Source organism: Sinocyclocheilus grahami, unplaced genomic scaffold (genome assembly GCF_001515645.1).
Source record: "Sinocyclocheilus grahami isolate Dianchi unplaced genomic scaffold, SAMN03320097.WGS_v1.1 scaffold1117.1, whole genome shotgun sequence".
NCBI classification, from domain to species: domain Eukaryota; kingdom Metazoa; phylum Chordata; class Actinopteri; order Cypriniformes; family Cyprinidae; genus Sinocyclocheilus; species Sinocyclocheilus grahami.
The window spans coordinates 226044-243947 of NW_015506296.1; the positions used below are offsets into that span (position 1 = coordinate 226044).

The following is a 17904-nucleotide window of genomic DNA, read 5'->3' on the forward strand; positions in this document are numbered from 1 at the left end:
TGCACATCATGATGAAAACAATCAACTCAAGTTGACAAATCAGGCCTGTTTATTTCATTCAAACCCACTGACGTGACAAGAGACAGGATAAACAACACTTTACAAGCGTACAAAAACAATATTTACTTCCCACTAACCATTTGTACTACACAAACATGTGATCATAGTGAAGGATAGGGAAAGTTGCTATATTAATCATTTTAAACCTTTTGAATCAGGGCTGCAGGTCCTGATTATTTGTTGGTAAGTTCCTTTATAAGTGTATGTGCATCACTCTTCAGTGTGCTCCTCACTTTCATCACTCAGAGGGAATTCTCTGTACCCGCGCTGTGTATTGTAGCTCTTCACATGCATTGGACACTCCTGATTTATAATAGCCTTGAGAAAAAAAGTGTCAGGTGTCATCACAAAGCACTTGTAAACATGTTGAAACAGACACGCATACAGTCACATTTGTGTTTCTCACCATCTTCTCCTCCCGAACAGCAGGATTTTTGAGGAAGACGCAAAGGGGTGCATACAGGATGTTGATAATGCCGATGATCACCATGAGATTGGGGAAGCCTACGGCTCTTACTATGGCCCCTCCAGTCGATGGACCTGCAGTAGGAACGCACCAAGAAGGAAGAGTCAGTTTGGCTCCTGGAGCTCTTAGGGTGAGCTAACACCAAGTTTTAACCAGAAAATAGATCTAAATTGTGACAGAATAAGAATAAATGGTACAAAACATGTCTAATAGAAAAAAAATTATTCCCATACAACTGCATTAAGGGCAATTACCAATAGCAAATCCCATGCAGAGTGCAACATCAGCAATAGCGTACACGCTTCCGTAGACAGACTCATGGCGAATATCCACTATGTAACCCATTATAGCCATCATAGACGAATCAACCATTCCTACAAGCACAAATAATTAGAGCTGTACATTTCACACAATCTGTTAGAGTTATGTATTTTAAATGCATAGCTTAGTTTACTGCAAAATGTAAATTCTGTCTTTGTTTACTCTTTCATTCTTCTGCAGAACACAACAATATATATATATATATTTTATTTTTTTATTTTTATTTTTTTAGATTTTGCTCATACAGTGAAAGGCAATGGGGGTCTAAAAAATAAAAACTGAGAGACATTTTAAAATACAGATGTGGAAACAGTATGAGGGTGACTAAATTATGAAAGAAGTTTCATTTTGTGGGAACTTTCCCTTAAATATTGCATGATAAATAAATGAATAATATTCACCAATGGCAAATCCCAGCCCTCCATTGGGACCAGTAAGCCCATAGATGTCTTTGGCAAAGGGAACCTACAACAAATTCATATAATGTTACAATCACCACAGTCCTTTTATATATATACTCTACTGTTCAAAATTTGGGTTCGGTAAGATTTATTACGATTTTTGAAATAGGTCTCTTGTGCTCACCAAGAGTGTATTATTTGATGAAAAATACAGTAAAAACAGCAATAATGTGAAATATTACAACTATTTGAATATATTTTAAAATGTAATGTATTCCTGTGATGCAAAGCTGATTTTTCAGCACAATTACTCCAGTCTTCAGTGTCACATGATCCTTCAGAAATTATTCAAATATGCTGACTTGGTGCATTTCTCATTATCATTATCAAAAATATTTTTTATAATATTTTTGTGGAAACCAGGATTCATGGTCAGGGTACTTTGATGAATAGAAAGTTCAAAAGAATAGCATTTATATGAAATAGCAATCCTTTTGTAACATTATATAAGTGTCTTTACTGTATTTTTTGATCAATTTAATGCATCCTCGATGAATAAAATGTATTTCTCTAAAAAAAAAACGTACTGACTTTTGAACCACAGTGTATTTGTTTTGTACATAGTTCAAGCATGCATGAGCAAAGTGTAATGAAATGTGATTTAATATGTGATACTCACACAGAGCAGACTGATGCCGACTATATGCATGCCGATCATGGAACACAACCACCTATATCAGAGAAGCATTTCTAAATGATGCAGCTCTTATCTCTATAAACAGAGCTTTTTCCACCAAAATGACTTATACATGTGCTTTTCAATTTATTTATTTTGGGACATGCAAGAAAATGTATTACCTTCCCATTTTATTGGCCAGTACTCCAAACAGATTGGTCCCAATGAGGTAAGAAACACTGCAATTGCATTGCAAACATACCTGCAATATCAGTAGCCATGATTAGCTCAGTCAACAGGACCACAGAAAAGATCAGCAAATAAAACACAGTCATTATGTTTAACAGGGTCATAGGAGCCATCAGGAACCTCTTAGCTGGCTTCTTCCAACTCATATCAGTTGACTGAACTATACAGAAAAACCACAGATCTTCTCGAGAAGCCGCATGTTTCGCTTAGTCCTCCCTGAGGAGGCATCTAATGACAAAATGGTTCTGAATTCTTTCAAGTGAACTACTTTAACATTACATTTGTGTGAGAGAGGAAACAAACAGGAATTAAATAAAATCACTTAAATAAGCAGGAAGTGAATTTGTTTCAATCACATTTTAATGACTTGGAATAACAGAGTTTCTGCCATTTTGGCGAGCACATTGTTTGCATCATCCAGATGGGAAGAGTGGGCCCTAAAATAGCCACCCCCATGTTTGCAAAGCACAACGACCCTGTAATTATATACAGGAACCATAATCTTACTCATCATTCACTCAGCACAGCTCCTCATCCGCTTCATTTACAAATTGTTTTAGCTGTTCACATCAAAACATTCGGCCGTGATTATATGGAGGCATACGTGTAATTACAGAAACTGCTACTACACCTCCACGACAACTTTTCAAACTGGTTTAACTGTGGGCAGTATTTGAGGATGTATTTGATTTGATTTGATTTACACACACACCTGCACTAATGAGTATGTAAGGATCCTTCAGCAGGGTGAGTAATGGTGTTCCTTCCACGCTCGGAACAGAAGACACATAACAATCATAGGAACACTAATGCACACATTTCTTATCTTTTATCAACTTTTATAACTCGCATCAACTATTGAATGAACTACTCACCCCTGGAGATATTTTTGAGGGCTGAAGGATGCAGAGCTGGAGGGCTGGTGTCGAAATTGGGTATCAAAAACAGTTTCAAAAACAGTTTGATAAATAATGAGATGTAACTCAATGAATTTAAAAGGGCAGATTTATATGTTTTACTAGTATCTTACCTCCATCAAACACAGCCAAGAAGGCAAGGACAAGGAAGGGAGAACTTTTACCAACAAACTCACACATGAAAAGAGTACATTTTGCAGTGTTCAAATTGCCATTTGTGGCACACATTTGCTTAATTTCATTTAGGTATTGCTAGTGATTTCCAGTTGTTGATGTTACTTTACATTGTTAACTTATGTTGTAATATAAAGCACATTAGAGGACAAATCTAATACTATATTAACGTACTGAGCACTCCCGTGGCAAGTCCTCCCAATGCGATTCCCATGGCAATTCCTCTCTCATTGTCATCTGTGTACACACTTGCTAACATTCCCAGACCTACAGAATTACAGTCATTTTTAACATATATACACTACAGCTAAAGTGTTTGGAGTCAGTAAGGTTTTTCGAGAGAAATTATCGGTATCGGCCAAAATTTTCATATCGGTGCATCCCTACTTTTATGCATTGAATTGATGAAAAGTGACAGTAAAGACATTCATAATGTTACAATAAACGCTGACCTTTTGTTATTGGTCGAACAATCCTGAAAAAGGTATCAGTTTCCACAAAAATATTAAGTAGCACAACTGTTTTCCAATAAGAAGAAATGTTTTTGAGCACCAGATCAGCATGTTAGAATGATTTCTGAAGGATTATGTGACTCTGAAGACTGGAGTAATGATGCTGAACATACAGCTTTGCATTACAGGAATAAATTACATGTTAAAATATATTAAGACAGAAAACATTTTAAATTGTAGGCCTAATATTCCTGTTTTTACTGTATGTTTGATCAAGTGAGAGACTTTAGCATGCTAAATCACACATATTATACCTGCCACAGAGGAAAAGGATGATCCAATTCCCTGCAATGAGCGAAAAACAGCAGCGCGTATGTCCCTGAGAAGGCAAACACTGCAGAGAAAGCATTCAAAGTCAGAATCTACCTCATTTCACTTAGTTTACACTAGCCATATAAAGTGAAACCATATAAAACACATCAATAAGCATAAATATATTGAATATATCTCACTCAGTGTGCACAGTAGTGTATTCAAACAACTTTACGAACAATAATTTTCATATTGTTGCTCCATCGTAGTTAATCCTACACAATAATGTTCATATTCATATTTGTTTTGAAGCATGGCAGCTGGTTTGAGCTGGGTTAAGCTGGTCCTGAGCAGGAGCTTACCAGTTTAGGACCAGCGCATGACCAGCTTAAACCAGTTCAAACCAGCAACCATGCTTCAAAACATACCTAACCAGCATTTGCTGGTTTTTTCAAAAGGGTTTCAATGTAAAATCTGGGTCCTCAAGCAAAAAGAGCTGAAAACCAACATCCTGTTATCACATTATCACATTTTAACCAAACATTTGGTATGCATTTTGAAGTTTAATATACATTAACACATTGCCATGATTAAATGGATAGTTCACCCAAAAATGTATATTCTGTTATCATTTACTCACCCTAAAGTTCCAAATCTGTACTTTCTTCTGTTGAACACAAAAGATATTTTGAAGATGGTTGGTAACCAAATGTCATCGGGGACCTGTTTGGGTATCCTTTAAAATATCTTATTTTATGTTCAGCAGAATTAAATGTACAGGTTTGCAACAGTTTGAGTAAATGATGACAGAATTTTCATTTTTGTGTGAACTATCCCATTAACCCCTGTTCACAATAAGATCTATAACATGCATTTAGAAAATGGAGTGGATGAATTTCCATTTCATGTAGAGATTAATAGTCATCATAAAGTAGATGGCACACAGTATAAAGCAATTAATAGTTATTAAATAGTATTTATGACTTACATCATATAACATGACTTACTTATTGTGGAGACAAACATGATGACAAACCCAGAAAACATCGGTATGTGATATCCAATCCTATAAAACAGGCACGCATCATAAATTTGAATTAGATCATTCAGCCCTCTATTGTCATTATGTAGGCTACTAACTTCATCTAAATAACAGTCATTTTAGATTATCTGCTCAAAGCGTTTATCTACCTGTTAGTCAGTGGGCCCACAAATGGGTTGACCATGAGCTGCACCAGGGCTTTGGAGGCAAACAGCAGCCCAACCCTCACATTCTCCTCTTCCAAAAACTCACTGTCCTCTTTACACCGGTGTCGCTCAGCAGAGCTGCCATTGAGCCCTGAACTTCCATTAGCGCCGGAGGAGACGGCAGTGCTGCTGGTGTAGGTGCTGTTGTCATACAGAGAGAAGACGGAGGTGCGGGTGGGCTGAGCCTCAGAGGGGGCGGCAGACAGGCATTCTTGTGTCTGGTGCTCTGTGGCATACAGGAAGGTTGGGATGATGGGAACTGGAGAGAATGAGAGGTGAAGTGAGGATGGGAAGAGGAAGAGCCGGTACCTGTGTGCGTGTTTGCGAATAACCCTTCCCCTCCGCCTGCTGTGGACTGTATGAGACAGAGGTCAGGGCAGATGCAAGCAGATAAATGTCATGGGCATGAGAGCAGAGTCGCTTGTCCAGCATAATGCTTGACTTTTTCTCTCATGTTTTGATTTCTGTATAATGCTTTTGCCTATACAGAGTGGACTCAAAAGGAAACCAGTGATGCAAATGGCTAAAAGTATGTGGACATCTGTTCATTAACGCAAATATCTAATAAGCCAATCACATGGCAGCAACTCAATGCATTTAGGCATGTAGACATGGTTGAGACGACCGAGTATCAGAATGGGGAAGAAAGGTGATTTAAGTGACTTTGAACGTGGATGGTTGTTGGTGCCAGACGGGCTGGTCTGAGTATTTCAGAAACTGATCTACTGAGATTTCAATGCGCAACCATCTCCAGGATTTACAGAGAATGGTCCAAAAAAAAGAAAATGTCCAGTGAGCGGCAGTTCTGTGGGTGAAAATGCTTTGTTGATGCCAGATGTCAGAGGAGAATGGCTAGACTGGTTCTGAGCTCATAGAAAGGCAACAGTCAGTAAATTAACCACTCGTTACAACCGAGGTTTACAGAAGGTCTACAACAGCTGAAGAGCCACTCCTGTCAACTGAGAACAGGAAACTGAGGCTACAATTCACACAGGATCACCAAAATACAACAGAAGATTGAAAAAGAGTTACCTGGTCTGTTGATTTCTGCTGTGACATTCGAATGGTATAGGGTAGGAATTTGGCATAAACAACATGAAAGCTTGGATCCATCCTGCCTTGTATCAATGGTTCAGGCTGCTGCTGGGGGTATAATGGTGTGGAATATTTTCTTGACAGACTTTGGGCCCCTTGATACCAACTAAGCATTGTTTAAACACCACAGTCCGAGTATTGTTTCTGTCCATTTTCATCATTTAATGACCACAGTGTGCCCATCTTGCGATGGCTACTTCCAGCAGGATAACGTCACAAAGCTCAGATCATCTCAGACTGGTTTCTTGAACATGACAATGAGTTCACTAAACTCAAATGTCCTCCACATTCACCAGATCTCAATCCAATACAGCAGCTTTGGCATTTGGTGGAACAGGAGATTGAATTATTATTATTATTATTATCAACATTGAAAACAGTTTATTTATACAGAGCTTGATACAATACAGAGTGTTTCAAAATACTGTAGTTTCATAGTATTTAACAGGAAAATAACAGAATCAATGATGTCCAGCAGGATAACGTCACAAAGCTCAGATCATCTCAGACTGGTTTCTTGAACATGACAATGAGTTCACTAAACTCAAATGTCCTCCACATTCACCAGATCTCAATCCAAAACAGCAGCTTTGGCATTTGGTGGAACAGGAGATTGAATTATTATTATTATTATTATCAACATTGAAAACAGTTGTACTTGATATTTTTGTGGAAACCATGACACATATCTCATACATTGTATAATAATTTAAGTCACGTAAAGTCATCTTTATTTATACAGAGCTTGATACAATACAGAGTGTTTCAAAATACTGTAGTTTCATAGTATTTAACAGGAAAATAACAGAATCAATGATTCAAACTTAAAAAAATGAGACAGATCCAAATTTGGATTTTGGATTCTGGAGGCCTTTAACTCCATTGCATCCTATCACTGAGTATGACTGAGGGCCTAAATCTTAGAAAATGTACAAATTTGATTCATATATTTATAATAATAATTTTAAAACTATTTTAGCCTGCTTTAAATGTTTCTCTTTTTTCAGACTCAAATTTGACACACAGATGGAACTTTTGTTACATGGAGCAGTTACTGTAGACTGCATTTATTGTGTTTATTTAGATGTTAGATCCTCAGTTGCTAGTTTGAGGTTTGCTTGTTTGCTTGTGTACACAAGCCTGGCACCAAGAAGTGGTATTAACAGTATCTTTTCCAAAATCTGGTCGGAAGTTACCCAAAGAAAATAGAAGTCTAAACAGATGCATGCACATTACAAGGATACATTACCTCTTATTTTAAAACATGTTTGAATTGGACTGCAAACTGTGCATTATTAACACCTGGAAATACTCAATTCTTCCACAGAAAAACAATATATAAACTATGGTGTTTTTCACATGTTATTTTGATAGGGTCCATTTAAAAATGGCAAGTCAATGGACGATAAGCATCTTGCAGCACCATGATTTATCTAAACCCAATGATATATTATGAATTACAAAATGACATTATGGTGACATTATACATTTAAAAATATGTTTGATCAGAGATGGCCTAAAACGTTTGAGAACTTACTGCTCTTATTGACATCCAACCAATATCCAGTAGGGACCCAAAATGTAGTCACCAGTACTCAGGCCCCTGTGCAGTCTTCTAGAATGTGTAAAAGGGCTTGAGGACAGGTATGTTCTAGATGAGCTCTTTGCTCCAGGGCAGGAATTACGTGCTGTGTGATTGAGTTTCAACAAAATGATTACAGCTGGGCACATGAGGAACGGCCTCAGTGTTTCAGAACGCTCCTTTTATCTTTGCCTGTCAATGTCTTATCAATTTAGTTTGTGAAAAAGAGCAGCATTTTGTGTTTTTGATGGGAATTTCTTTTCTTGTGTACATAACTCAAAGATAATGTACTTCTGTCATATGCTGGGATGAATGCTAATGCTAACATTTTATTAATTTACACTTTCTAAAGTTTGGGGTCATTTAATGTATGCATTTCATTTTATTTTAAGAAATGCAATATTATTATTCAGCAAGGGTGCATCAATTGATCAAAAAGGACAGTAAAGTCTTCATAATTATTGAAAATTATTGAGCAGCACAACTGTTTTCAACATTGATAAGAATAATAAATGTTTCTTGAGCAGCAATATCAGTATATTAGAATGATTTCTGAAGGATCATGTGACACTGAAGACTGGAGTAATGATGCTGAAAATTCAGCTTTGATCACAGAAATAAATTATATTTTTAAATATAAAACAGTTGTTATTAACCTACATTTATATTTCGCAATATTTCTGTTTTTTGTGTATTTTTGGTCAAATAAATGCAGCACTGGTAAGTACATAACTTTTGATGATAGATTAATTCAGAATAATTAATTTATTCTTAATTCGTGCAGTTGAGTAGTGTTCTGCTTTTCGGTTCCTTTGAAAAATCCGAAGTGAATTTTGTAGTATTTCCACTCTGTTCCTGTCCCGTCCTGTTATAAGCACATACAATAAGAGCTGATCCACAAGTCAACACCCGTGTGCAACATGTTGCCAACATTAGTTAACTCCCTATTCTCTTAACCAGCTATCACTTAACCTGCCAAAATCATCATTTTGTGTTCCAAAGTTTCAATACTTCTTAAAGAGAGGGTTTTCTGTGTGGTTTTAACCTTTACCCATTAACCTATTAGTATTTTGGACACTACTAATCATGTATTTTGAAACGCGCCTCCATAATATTTAATAATGAAAGTAAGAAAAATCATCATAAAACACAATTGTCTGACATCAGGTAACGATCTGTAGTCCTTAATCAGTCTCTCGATCAAGACATTATATGAAAGTGATTAATGAATCAAATTATTGCTTTTTATGTAAAAGAAATACCTTAAGCAATACTTTTAAATTTAGTCTTACCTTAGGATGCATTCTCTTCTCCAGTGCAGGTGTGTGTGATGCAGGGGTCACTTGTTGCTGGAGGGAGGGAGGTGTCTGTGTCCACGGCCACCTGCATGTGATCTGTTGAGGGATCTTTTGGAGGAAATATACAGACATGCACACGTACACTCACACTGCGTCATAGCAAGAGTAATTGTGTGCATCTGCTGCTCTTTATTGGGTAGGTGAATGACCTGCAGGCTTCTTTTCATCACAATGAGCCTTTATCTGTGATCTCTCCTAGACTCATCACACACAATCAGCAGCCGCTGCTACTTTTCACTTGTGAATACTGCTCAGTCAGCAACCTAATCGCTGCACTATGAAATGGTGATTGTTCATTATGTGCCACGCTAAAGTCTTCACAATAATATCAAAAGTCTGTATACAAGAGCAATAGAGTGACAGTGCATTTCTGTTACAGATGCATCATAACCTGTGATCATATGGTTCTGTTTTCTGCCTGTGTCAGTTTCATTTCCTGTGTAATGTTAATCCATTCAGCCACTGAACATCTATGGAAAATGTTAAATGACTCAACAGATTTCACCTTTGCCCTGTGCCATCTCTGGTAATTCAAATATCCCAACACACACACACACACAATATAACCTCATATAATTACTCAGGCTTTCAGGTAAAACACTTAATATGATGAACTATGATTACTTCGAATAAAATTTAGATTAACTGAAATAAAATATAAACGCATAAAATATAAATGTTGAATAAAAGTAAATAAATTAAAACTTAAAAGCAATATAGGCATAAAAAAAACCTAAGGAAAGTAGCAAAAGACAACAAAATTGCTAAAACTTTAAAATACAAATGAAAATATTAAACTATAAAAATAATGACTCAAGTACATGACCAGTACATTTGTAAATCAGCCTGAGGGTTTGAAGACTGATGGGTGATCTTCCATCACCTGCTTTCTGTTCAGCACAAATACACATACACACACACACACACACATAAAGAAAACACAACCAGTTCTGACAGGAATCATTTCATTTAATTAGAGGAAATTGTATTGTTGGTTTAAAATGGAATCCTACCTTCGTATAGATTCGTATAGAACAATTCTGTAGGAATATAGCTGACATTTCTGGAAAAGTAAAAAACAAACAAACATGTAAAACAGTTCACACAGCTGACATTAGATAATGTTAAATAGCAATAACTTACAATGTCAAGTTTGGTCAAGAGGCTCAAATAAACAGGCTACCCATAATACCTTGCCATTGAATAATGTGTGTTTTGGTGAAGCATTATAAAGACATGTAATGTACATATTTATTATTCAGAATTAATAATATTTAGAATACATTTTGTTAAAAAAGTTACATTTTGTTTCCATTCGTTACCATTCGGGTGATTAGTGTTTATTCAGAACAACTACTGTAAAGTAGGTTGGTGCATTGAGGTGAGCCTTTGGATTTGCACAACTAACTGATACTTAAACTTAAATTTTTTGGTCGAAAGCTCTGCCCCCACCTGGATGATGCAATGTTAGCCATATTGCACCAGAACGCCCACCACACACCAGCTTATTGGTGGAGAGGAGACAGAGTGATGAAGCCAATCGGTGTATGGGGATGATTAGGAGGCCATGATGATCAGAGGCCAATGGGCAAATTTGGCCAGGATGCCGGGGTTCTGGCCTCACTAACACCTCTTCCAGCAGCAACCTAGTTTTCCCAGGAGGCCTCCAATCCAGGTACTGACCAGGCTCAACCCTGCTTAGCTTCAGTGGGCAACCAAGCTTGGGCTACAGGGTGACATAGCTGCTGGCCATGTAGATAGATAGATAGATAGATAGATGATAGATCTACAGTTCTACAGATAGTTAGTTCTACAAGATTTCAAAGATCACAGGTCATGTAAAGCTGTATGTAAGAATTAGGCTAAGACAAATTAAAACAACTTGTTGCTAATTGATAATTTGCTAAACAATAAATCTGTAGTTGACACGACAAGAATGTTTAGGCTGAACAAGACATTTTTATTTAGTGGCTAAACATATTCACATTGGTTAAACAAAGTAGTGTCACTGTTATTATCTGCCTCCCAGCCCGGTGAGAAACGTGGTTTTTGAGTTTCCCCCTCTAAGCCAGCATTCAAGGTGCAGATAATCACCTGTTCCGTTCCAGGAAGCAACTTACATCCGAGTCTACTGATGCGGTTAACTGATGGCTGTCATTTAAAGGATGTCATATTTTTCATCATAACAAGTTTCAAAGGTGTTACATGTGTAAAGGGTCTATGAGGATTTACGTGCCATGAAAGGTACAGCCAAGCTTTCATGTTTGTTATGCGTATGGGCCATAATTTGCCTTAATTACCACCGCAATTCACTACACACTTCCTACATGAGCTGAGACTATAAACACTGAAACACTCAGAAAGTAACCACTAATGAAAGACCCATTCTTTCTTTTTTCTTATTTTTTTTTTTCCATGTTTAGGGTAATTGCCGTAGGTCCATTAAAACACGGAGCAGGTTGCTCTTCCACACTAGAGCTCGACGTCTTGCTCTTGCACACAGCCTCATTGCGGTCAGGACAGTTTGGATACAACCATGCAGACAGTTTATGTCATGTTTTGGCTGTCTGTTGTTTCTGCTGTACAGTGCCTGGATTCCAACATTATCCGCTCCTCCAGAGAAATGACAAACTCTCAAGAGGTAAGAATTTATATTCTTAAACCTTAATTTTTATTTATTTTGCTTATATATATACTGTATATGTGCATGCATGCATGCATGTGACTATCTTTAAAAACAGAATCACTCTACTTGTTGTCACTTCTTCTGTCTGACAATCTCTTCCAGTCAGTATTGCATCTACAGAGTGACACAGTTGCAAATTCCCATAATTCTGTTAGAAGGACCTCAGCTGTGCAGGGAATCAGAACAGCTTCACCTCCTGCACAAGACTGCACCGCTGCACAAGTACGATTTTGTTTGGTTCAGTATTGTAATCTACTGAAGTTGCATCCAACCATTTGCAATCCCAATTTTTCAGAATATTTAAGCTGTCTTTATTTACATTCTGTCTTTCACAAGGCAACTGAATGCAAAGGCTCAAAGAAGAAACAGCTCAATTCTGCCAAGACACAGGTTCAGTTGGATGTGCGAGGAAGTCAAAAAGGTAAGGATCGGGTTTTATGGGTTTTTTTTAAATCATGTTTTTGGGTCATACCTTTGGTCAAGTGTTGCTATATTATTGACTATTAGTAATTTTCCCTGTGCTGGCCAGGACAGACATTATGGGAAACATTAGCAACATACATTCACTGTCTGCTTCAGCTGTAAAAACTCTGCACAGGTGTATTTTGCTGTGTCAACAACAGGGTATTACAGTACAATAAGCACAGAGATTAAAATGACAAATTATCAAACTGTTAAGTCAGAATGAACAGTTCCTAAAAGTGAATTGATAAAGCAGGACGACGTTGTGGCTGGTAAGCAATTTTCATATTAAGTGTGACATGTAATAAAAAAAAAAAAAGTTATAATTTATGAGGAAAAAAAGCATTTTTGTCCTAAATCTAAGAATACAGAATATAAATATATTACATCGAATTTAAGTTGTTTCCTCAGGTTGTCACCATCATATTTTTCACCTTTTTAATTAATTCGTTATTAAATAAATAAATAAAAAACCAGTCAAAATGACATCAACAATCTGAAAAGTGAACTCTTAAATAGCAAGGTCTTCTTTTTACGCCTCCGTCTAATGTTTTGTGTCAGAAGGGTTTTCATTTACCGCGATTTTATGTAGAAGACAACTGATAATTGAAAATTGGAAATGAGTATTTGTAGAAATGTGTGCATTAAATTGTATTTGATGACAAATTAAACTGTAAACCTGTCGACAAATTTGCCTTTGCCTTAAACACATCGTTTGCTTAACAGAATGTTTAAAAGTCACAAAACAAAAAAGCCTTTTCAAACTAGAAACTTTCCCGGCTCGTTCGGAAGCGCACGTGACGCCTTCGGCCACAGCACTGCACCTTTAAGAAAAACTCAAGGCCTTCAGGTTTGACTGCACTGAGTACTTTAGTTGACCCACTGACCCTCGCGGTGATTCTCCGCCCGCAGCGCCCGAGATGTCCCCGTGTGTGCGCTCGCGCGACTGTGAGGACGGGCTGTGCTGCGCGCTCTACTTGACGGGGAAGAGGTGTCAGCGCGTGCCGGCGCTGGGCGAGGTGTGCCTGCTGCGGGGACGCACCAAATCCCGCAGGAGACTGGAGCGCTGCGACTGCGACCGGAAGCTGCTCTGCCGCGCGCAGCCCCACAGCCCTCGCGGACATGGCGTGTGCCGCCCCGAGCCGAGGAGCTGACCGCAGACCAGCACAGACCAGCACAAGCCAGCACAGACCAGCACAGACTGAGCGGAGCCGAAGACTAACCTCGCGAGAAACATGACAAGACACGCCAGCGTAGCGTATGGTTAGTGGTTCTGAGGTAAGGATAACGAGGTTGCAAAAAATTCTTCAAAAAGTTATTTCTATAAATATTTTGCTTATAAAGCATGTAGTGCGGGGACGCACCAAATCCCGCAGGAGACTGGAGCGCTGCGACTGCGACCGGAAGCTGCTCTGCCGCGCGCAGCCCCACAGCCCTCGCGGACATGGCGTGTGCCGCCCCGAGCCGAGGAGCTGACCGCAAGCCAGCACAGACCAGCACAAGCCAGCACAGACCAGCACAAGCCAGCACAGACCAGCACAGACTGAGCGGAGCCGAAGACTAACCTCGCGAGAAACATGACAAGACACGCCAGCGTGGCGTATGGTTAGTGGTTCTGAGGTAAGGATAACGAGGTTGCAAAAAATTCTTCAAAAAGTTATTTCTATAAATATTTTGCTTATAAAGCATGTAGAAGTATAATAAATAGGCAAGCTTTTATTAGGAGTAGCCTGCCAAATAAATTCAAAAGGACTTTATTGACCCAAAATAAAAGTCCAAATCAAGCTAGTCGAAATAACGTGAATTAGTCTATCTTTTTCCCAAGAGCTCTATTTTTAAATGAAGAACCACGTATCTCTCCTTTCCCACCACCTCCCCCCAAAGCCAAGGAAGTACACTTTAAACATTGTAGTGCTATCTACCCAGCTTTAGAGTTTCGTAGATATAGATTTAATATTGATCACAGTCATTGTACCTTTTGTGATGAAGTTGAAACGACTGTACAGTTACTCTCTGACTTCCTTCAGTAGGCTTTTGCTCGGATCCATTCCAAAATGATATCATTTGTGCTTTAATAATGGAAGATGTACATACTCAAGTTGTTCTGAATAATATTCTCATTTATATTCATAAATGAAAGGGCCTTAAAACGAAGCCATTGTTGTCTGTTTTTCAGAAGGAATTTTGGATGTACTGTAAATCTGTAAGACTGTTAAAATGTAAAACTGGAAGAAGACTGTTTAGTTTATTGCAGAAATGTTAACTATTAGAAGACCCTATTGTGTAATTCTTCTTTTTCTTTCTTTCTTTTCTCTCTTCGTGTTTTTTTCCCGTGCTGGATTGGTGCTCCGTTCTTGAGGATCTTTTTACGAGCTTGTATTGCCTTACTGTATGTGTGTTTTTGCAATAATAATTAAAAAATATATATATATAGCGTGTAGAAGTCGGAAAATATGTATTGAAACGCAGCGCTGGTGACTGAGCATGGCTTTGGGTTTCTTTTGAATGCAAGTAGAGGTTTGAGTCGAGCGCCCTCTGTCGGGGTTTTCAACGAATACGTTTGCTGAGCCTCGGCAATTACTGTGTATTTTATAGTAGGGGCTGAGGTGGGCAGACCTCACTTTAGTCTGGCTTTTATGCAGCATTGCGTCTTCACACTGAATTTTGAGCTGACACACAGCAGCATTAACTGTGTAAAGACACCCTGTTCAGGTCACTGCACACCCATCTAATGAGCTGAATTAAACATAAGGGAGATGTATAATGTGCAAGTGTTGATGGCCTCTTTGAGCAGAATTAGTGAATTCTTGTAAATGCACACATCGAAGCCATTCCTACTGGATTGTAATAAATGTATTTCATCATCGTTCAACAATACATTATTCTTTATCTCATTGCTATTTGAAGAACCTGAAAAGGTTGGAACATTTTGAAGGTCCCCAAGTTTTGAACTGTCACTTTAAATGGCACCTGACTTAAATGTACAATACATGCAAAGAATTTATTTATCAGTAACCTTGTTTAGATCTCACAGGATTGATTGATTTATTCAATAAAACCTGTCCAAAGCAATTACATTTTTAAACATTAATCTTAATGCGACACAATGACACACATGCATTTGTCTCACAGGCGCTATAGTGATTGTGTTACATGTTCAATGAAGTCACTTTAATTTGGCACCGAATGTTCACACCGCTAAGATTACACATTTGCCAGCTGTCCTCTTGGCTGGTAACAACCTATAAAGATAGGAATAACATTATGTTGAATGACACTACATTTAATAGATATAATCAAGTTACATCCTTAAAGTCACCATGTTTCTTATTTTTTTTATGGAATATTACTGCGTTATGATTTATCGGTCCATTTTCTTAAAACATGCACCAAGGCAAGGGTGGGACAATAATCCAAAAACCAGAAATGAGTCACTCGCATTAAACGACTGCCACAAATAATCATTCACATTCTAAAATGAAACTTACACCCTACATTACTTTCCTGGTTTAAAAAAAAAAAAAAAAACTTCAAATTGGCAAATTGTTTCATGTTGATCATTTAAAGCTTAAACAAATGGTTCACCCAAAAACCCTAACTCTCAAACTTTTTGGCTTGCTTATATATATATACCATTTGTTTAAGCTTTAAATGATCAACATGAAACAATTTGCCAATTTGAAGTTTTTTTTTTTTTTTTTTTAAACCAGGAAAGTTATGTAGGGTGTAAGTTTCATTTTAGAATGTGAATGATTATTTGTGGCAGTCGTTTAATATATATATATAAATAAATAATACACACACACGTACTATATTACAACACTTCTGAAGTTGCAATAAGCCTCGATTTAAAGTTCCCTGGAGGGCAAGTCTGTTAGCTGGAACTGCTCTGACTGGATTCACTGAGGGAGCTGAATTGCCTAGAGGATCAGTGAAGAAATTCAGACAGATTTAAGAGCCGGATCAGCAAGTTCTCTGAAAAGAGCGAGATCAAAATTAAAGAGCTCACTGAACGGGACTTACATTAACCGGAGGCAACATAAAACACACAAAAATAAGCTTCAAGAAGTTTCACGTCATTGTTCCCCTTTATTTTCAGATTTTGATACACAAATTATAGGCCTACAGGACTAATAGGGAGGGGTTGTAGATCTTGGACAGGAATGTTGCGGTTAGCGGCAGGATTTGTGAAAGGGAGCACTGAGGGGTAACTAGACTAAGGTTTGGGTGGAGGCCTTTACAGCTGGCCACAGTCAGTGACGATGATCTTGGCACTGGTCTTTCCACTTCTGGAACCGTAGCCCTCCACTTTCTTGATGACGTCCAAGCCCTCCACAACCTGTCCGAAGACAACGTGCTTACCGTCCAGCCTGGGGGAGAAAGTTCCAAGTTTAGTTCATTTCTAGAGCGCATTTAAAAACAACAGTAGTGGACCAAAGAGCTGTACATAAAGGGTCAACAATAAGGTACTGTACACAGCATTGTACGTTACTGATTAGAAAAACAAAACAGCAAAGACAAAAAGAAAAACCACAGCTCACAAACCGAATTAAATGCCAATGAATAAAAATGTTTTAAGAAAGAAAACGTGAAGAGGTCAAGAAGAGGTAATTTAAAAATAAATAAATATATATATATATATATATATTAAAATGGAAATAGGCCACTATCAAAAGAAACAAACAGGGAAAAAACCCTGTAAATTATTATAAAGACTTAAATCAATTATTTGAATAGTTTTAACTATTTGTGCTGGTTATGGACATGCGATTATCTTATTGCTTTTTCCATTTTAGTTTTTTTATTGTCTTTGTTTATTATATTTTTTGATGTGGTTTGTTATTGCCCTTGTATGTTCGTTGTTCTAAAGACTAACAAAAATGAAACAAAAAAGTTAGTGAGGACACGAGCGCCTCATCTTCACGTGACCGCACTGCAGCTGCCAGTTCAAACACACACACACACACGTGGTGGGAGCTGAAGGTATAGTGCAAGCAGCACATCGTGTACATTATTCACACTCAGTACTCACTATCTCTGCACAAACGCAGTGGCGCGTCTCTCGGAGAGTCAGGAGTTCTTCCGCGCTGCACGCCATGGCAGTGCTGCAGGTTTTTCAGGCGAGGCTCCTGCAGGCAGCAGAGGCCGGAGCCCTCACGGGAGCCTTCATGTGTGGCTGCTTCGGGGATATCAGAGGAGCTGAATGCTCTGCATTCTCGTGTGCTCGACACACTCTCGGAGGCACGGGCACCCTCCACGAGGCGTTTGTATGCTCTGAAATGGGGAGTGTTTGTGAAATGGTGCCATGATGTTCATATCGACCCGGCTGCTTGCTCCGTGTCGGATGTGCTGCGTTTTCTACAGTACAGACTGGATAGTGGATCTCTGCCATCAACACTGAAAGTCTATGTGGCCGCTATTGCCTCATTTCGTTCCCCGCTGGGC

The 17904-nt window shown here is 38.2% G+C and overlaps 2 protein-coding genes across 2 annotated transcripts; one reads left to right on the plus strand and one right to left on the minus strand.

Annotated features, from left to right (window-relative positions):
- Positions 1-48: 48 nt before the first annotated feature.
- On the minus strand, positions 49-9832 carry LOC107566956 (chromaffin granule amine transporter-like). The gene is given in 16 exon segments (XM_016252527.1): positions 49-378; positions 467-600; positions 781-900; positions 1249-1312; positions 1928-1979; positions 2107-2163; positions 2541-2649; positions 2886-2950; positions 3053-3092; positions 3204-3265; positions 3426-3531; positions 4031-4075; positions 4078-4110; positions 5036-5094; positions 5220-5535; positions 9817-9832. Coding segments are annotated over 16 exon segments (1386 nt in total). The 3' UTR covers positions 49-270.
- Positions 9833-11829: 1997 nt separating this feature from the next.
- LOC107566959 (dickkopf-related protein 4-like) lies at positions 11830-13651 on the plus strand. Its single transcript, XM_016252531.1, has 4 exons — positions 11830-11952; positions 12100-12219; positions 12334-12418; positions 13372-13651. The coding sequence occupies exons 1-4, from the start codon at positions 11848-11850 to the stop codon at positions 13611-13613; spliced, it is 552 nt and encodes a 183-aa protein (XP_016108017.1). The 5' UTR covers positions 11830-11847; the 3' UTR covers positions 13614-13651.
- Positions 13652-17904: the final 4253 nt, after the last annotated feature.